The 2,327-nt window shown below is 47.5% G+C and overlaps 1 protein-coding gene across 1 annotated transcript; it reads left to right on the top strand.

Moving 5' to 3' along the window:
- Positions 1 to 1,120: 1,120 nt before the first annotated feature.
- Positions 1,121 to 2,059, top strand: LOC135979907 (olfactory receptor 52E2-like). The gene has a single exon (XM_065580046.1). It carries the CDS (start codon positions 1,121 to 1,123, stop codon positions 2,057 to 2,059), a length of 939 nt encoding a protein of 312 aa, XP_065436118.1.
- The last annotated feature ends 268 nt before the right edge of the window (positions 2,060 to 2,327 follow it).

Genomic DNA, 2,327 nt, shown 5'->3' with positions numbered 1-2,327 from the left:
TCAGCGGTAGTTCGGCGGCGGGTCCTTCACTCCCTCTCTTCCTCTTTGGTAGCACTTCGGCAGCAGCTCAAAGAGGAAGAGAGGGTCTGAGGGACCCGCCGCCGAATTCCCGCCGAAGACGCAGACGTCCCTAGTAGAGGACGGAGTGCTGACCATTTCGATTGGCCACCCCACGCACCTCCTTCCTTAGCTGGTGCCTGGAGCTGGCCCTGATGGAGGGATGCCTTAACCATCCTGAGGGTGGCATCGTAATGCCTAACAGCTAGAGATTGGCTAGTGTCATGGGCGTATACGCTTTCCAAAATGTTTATTTCACTGTAAGTATTGTAACTGGATAGTCTTGTGTTGTCAGACAGGGAGAACACATTCTTGATCTGCTCTATACCAGTCATCCCTCTGAAAACCCTCTACCAGTCAGTAATTTATAGACTTCTCTCATAGCCCCTCTTATTCATCTCCTTTGTAAGGTAACAGTCCCAGTCTTTTTAACCTCTCTCCATATGAGAGTTTAACCAGGCCCTTGATCTTTCTTCTTGCCCTTCCCTGAACCCCTCTAGTTCTGCAATATCCTGTGTGAAAAGGGTGCACCGTGCCACACAGAGGAGTCTAAAGAAGGGTGAAACATTGACCTACTGATCTCATGGCATTGTATTTTCTGTATGATTCCCAATCCCACTCCTCTTGGACCCAATGTTTTGCTGAGTTTCTGCCATGCTTGCACTTTGAGCAGGGTTTCACAGAGCTGTGTACCGTGTCTTGTACTGAATTCATACAGTGAAATTAGAACCTCATAAAGTGTTTGAGGAGCTCAAGCTTTTTCCTCTAAAGTGCATACAGAGTGCAGATATTTACATTGAAGTTCATCTGGCATCATGCCACCCATTCACCTGGCTTGGTTAGCTCCCTCTGAGGACTCCTCTTTACTTCAATATGACCTAAGTAATCTGGTGCCATCTCTAAATGTCCCCACTGCACTGCTCACGCCCTTTCTAGATTGTTACAAACTATAAAATATTTACCATACTATTTGTTATAATATGTATAACCCCCTTCATTCTGATTCCCTCCTTTCACAGGCACCTTGAGCATTTCTGAGCCTGATAGATGCCTCGACCATCTCATGGCAGCTTTCAACGTCACCCTCTCTGATCCTTCAACATTTATCCTAATGGGCATCCCTGGCCTGGAAGCTGCTCATGGATGGATTTCCATCCCTTTCTCTATGTTCTACATTATTAGCCTATTTGGAAATTTTATGGTTCTGTTTGTTGTAGGCAAAGAGCAGACCCTGCACAAGCCGATGTACCTGCTGCTCTGCATGCTGGCGCTCACAGATATCGGCATGTCTACCTCTGTCATTCCAAAGGCACTGTGTATATTTTGGTTTAATTTGAAAGGCATTACTCTGGTTGACTGCCTAACCCAGATGTTCTTCCTTCACACAGTTACCATAATGCACTCAGCCGTCCTTGTGACAATGGCCTTTGATCGCTACGTTGCCATATGTAACCCTCTGAGATACACCACCATCCTCACCAATGCACGAATAGCTAAGCTAGGGCTAGTGGGTTTGATAAGAGCTGTTCTCTTTGTTCTGCCCCTGCCCCTGCTCCTGAGCAGGCAGCCATTCTGTGCCAACCGCATTATCCCCCACACGTACTGTGAGCACATGGCTGTGGCAAAGATGTCATGTTGGGACTTCACAGTCAACAGGATATATGGCTTGGTGACAGCATTTGTTGTCATCGTGTTAGACCTGATGCTCATTGCTCTGTCCTATGTTCTGATCATCAGGGCTGTCCTCAGAATCTCTTCCACGAAAGCCCACCAGAAAGCCCTTAACACCTGCACAGCCCATATCTGTGTGATGCTGATGTCTTATACTGCCCGCCTCTTCTCCTACCTGACACAGAGGTTTGGTCAAGGAATCGCTTCCCATGTACACGTCACCTTGTCTAACTTCTATCTCCTTGTCCCCCCCATGCTCAACCCTATCATTTATGATGTCAAATCCAAAGAGTTTCGTGACAAAGTGGGTAAATACACCTGCAGAAGGTGATCGCTGGAGGCCACTGACTTTAAAGCTGTGTGACAAGAGGGGGAATGATATCTCCTTATTAATCAAGGGTGCTATGTCCCAGTTTGGCTGAGCTCAGCACTGTGGAAGTTCAGAGTCCGAGAAGCTCCTCACACCTAACAACTTATCCCTTTCTCACTAAGCACTGCTGTCTCCATTGCTGAGTTCCCTCTCTCTGACCTTCTTTCATTGTCACCCGTCAGCCCCACACACTCGCCCCTTCATTCGGCCTTTCTGTGACTACCAGACT

This window comes from Chrysemys picta, unplaced genomic scaffold, assembly GCF_011386835.1.
Source record: "Chrysemys picta bellii isolate R12L10 unplaced genomic scaffold, ASM1138683v2 scaf1379, whole genome shotgun sequence".
NCBI lineage: Eukaryota > Metazoa > Chordata > Testudines > Emydidae > Chrysemys > Chrysemys picta.
The sequence above is the reverse complement of the archived record's forward strand: the minus strand, read 5'-3'. Positions and strand labels throughout refer to the sequence as shown.

Bases quoted from the DNA above. Each gene is read 5' to 3' on its own strand.
- LOC135979907 (XM_065580046.1), top strand. From the start codon at position 1,121: ATGGCAGCTTTCAACGTCACCCTCTCTGATCCTTCAACATTTATCCTA.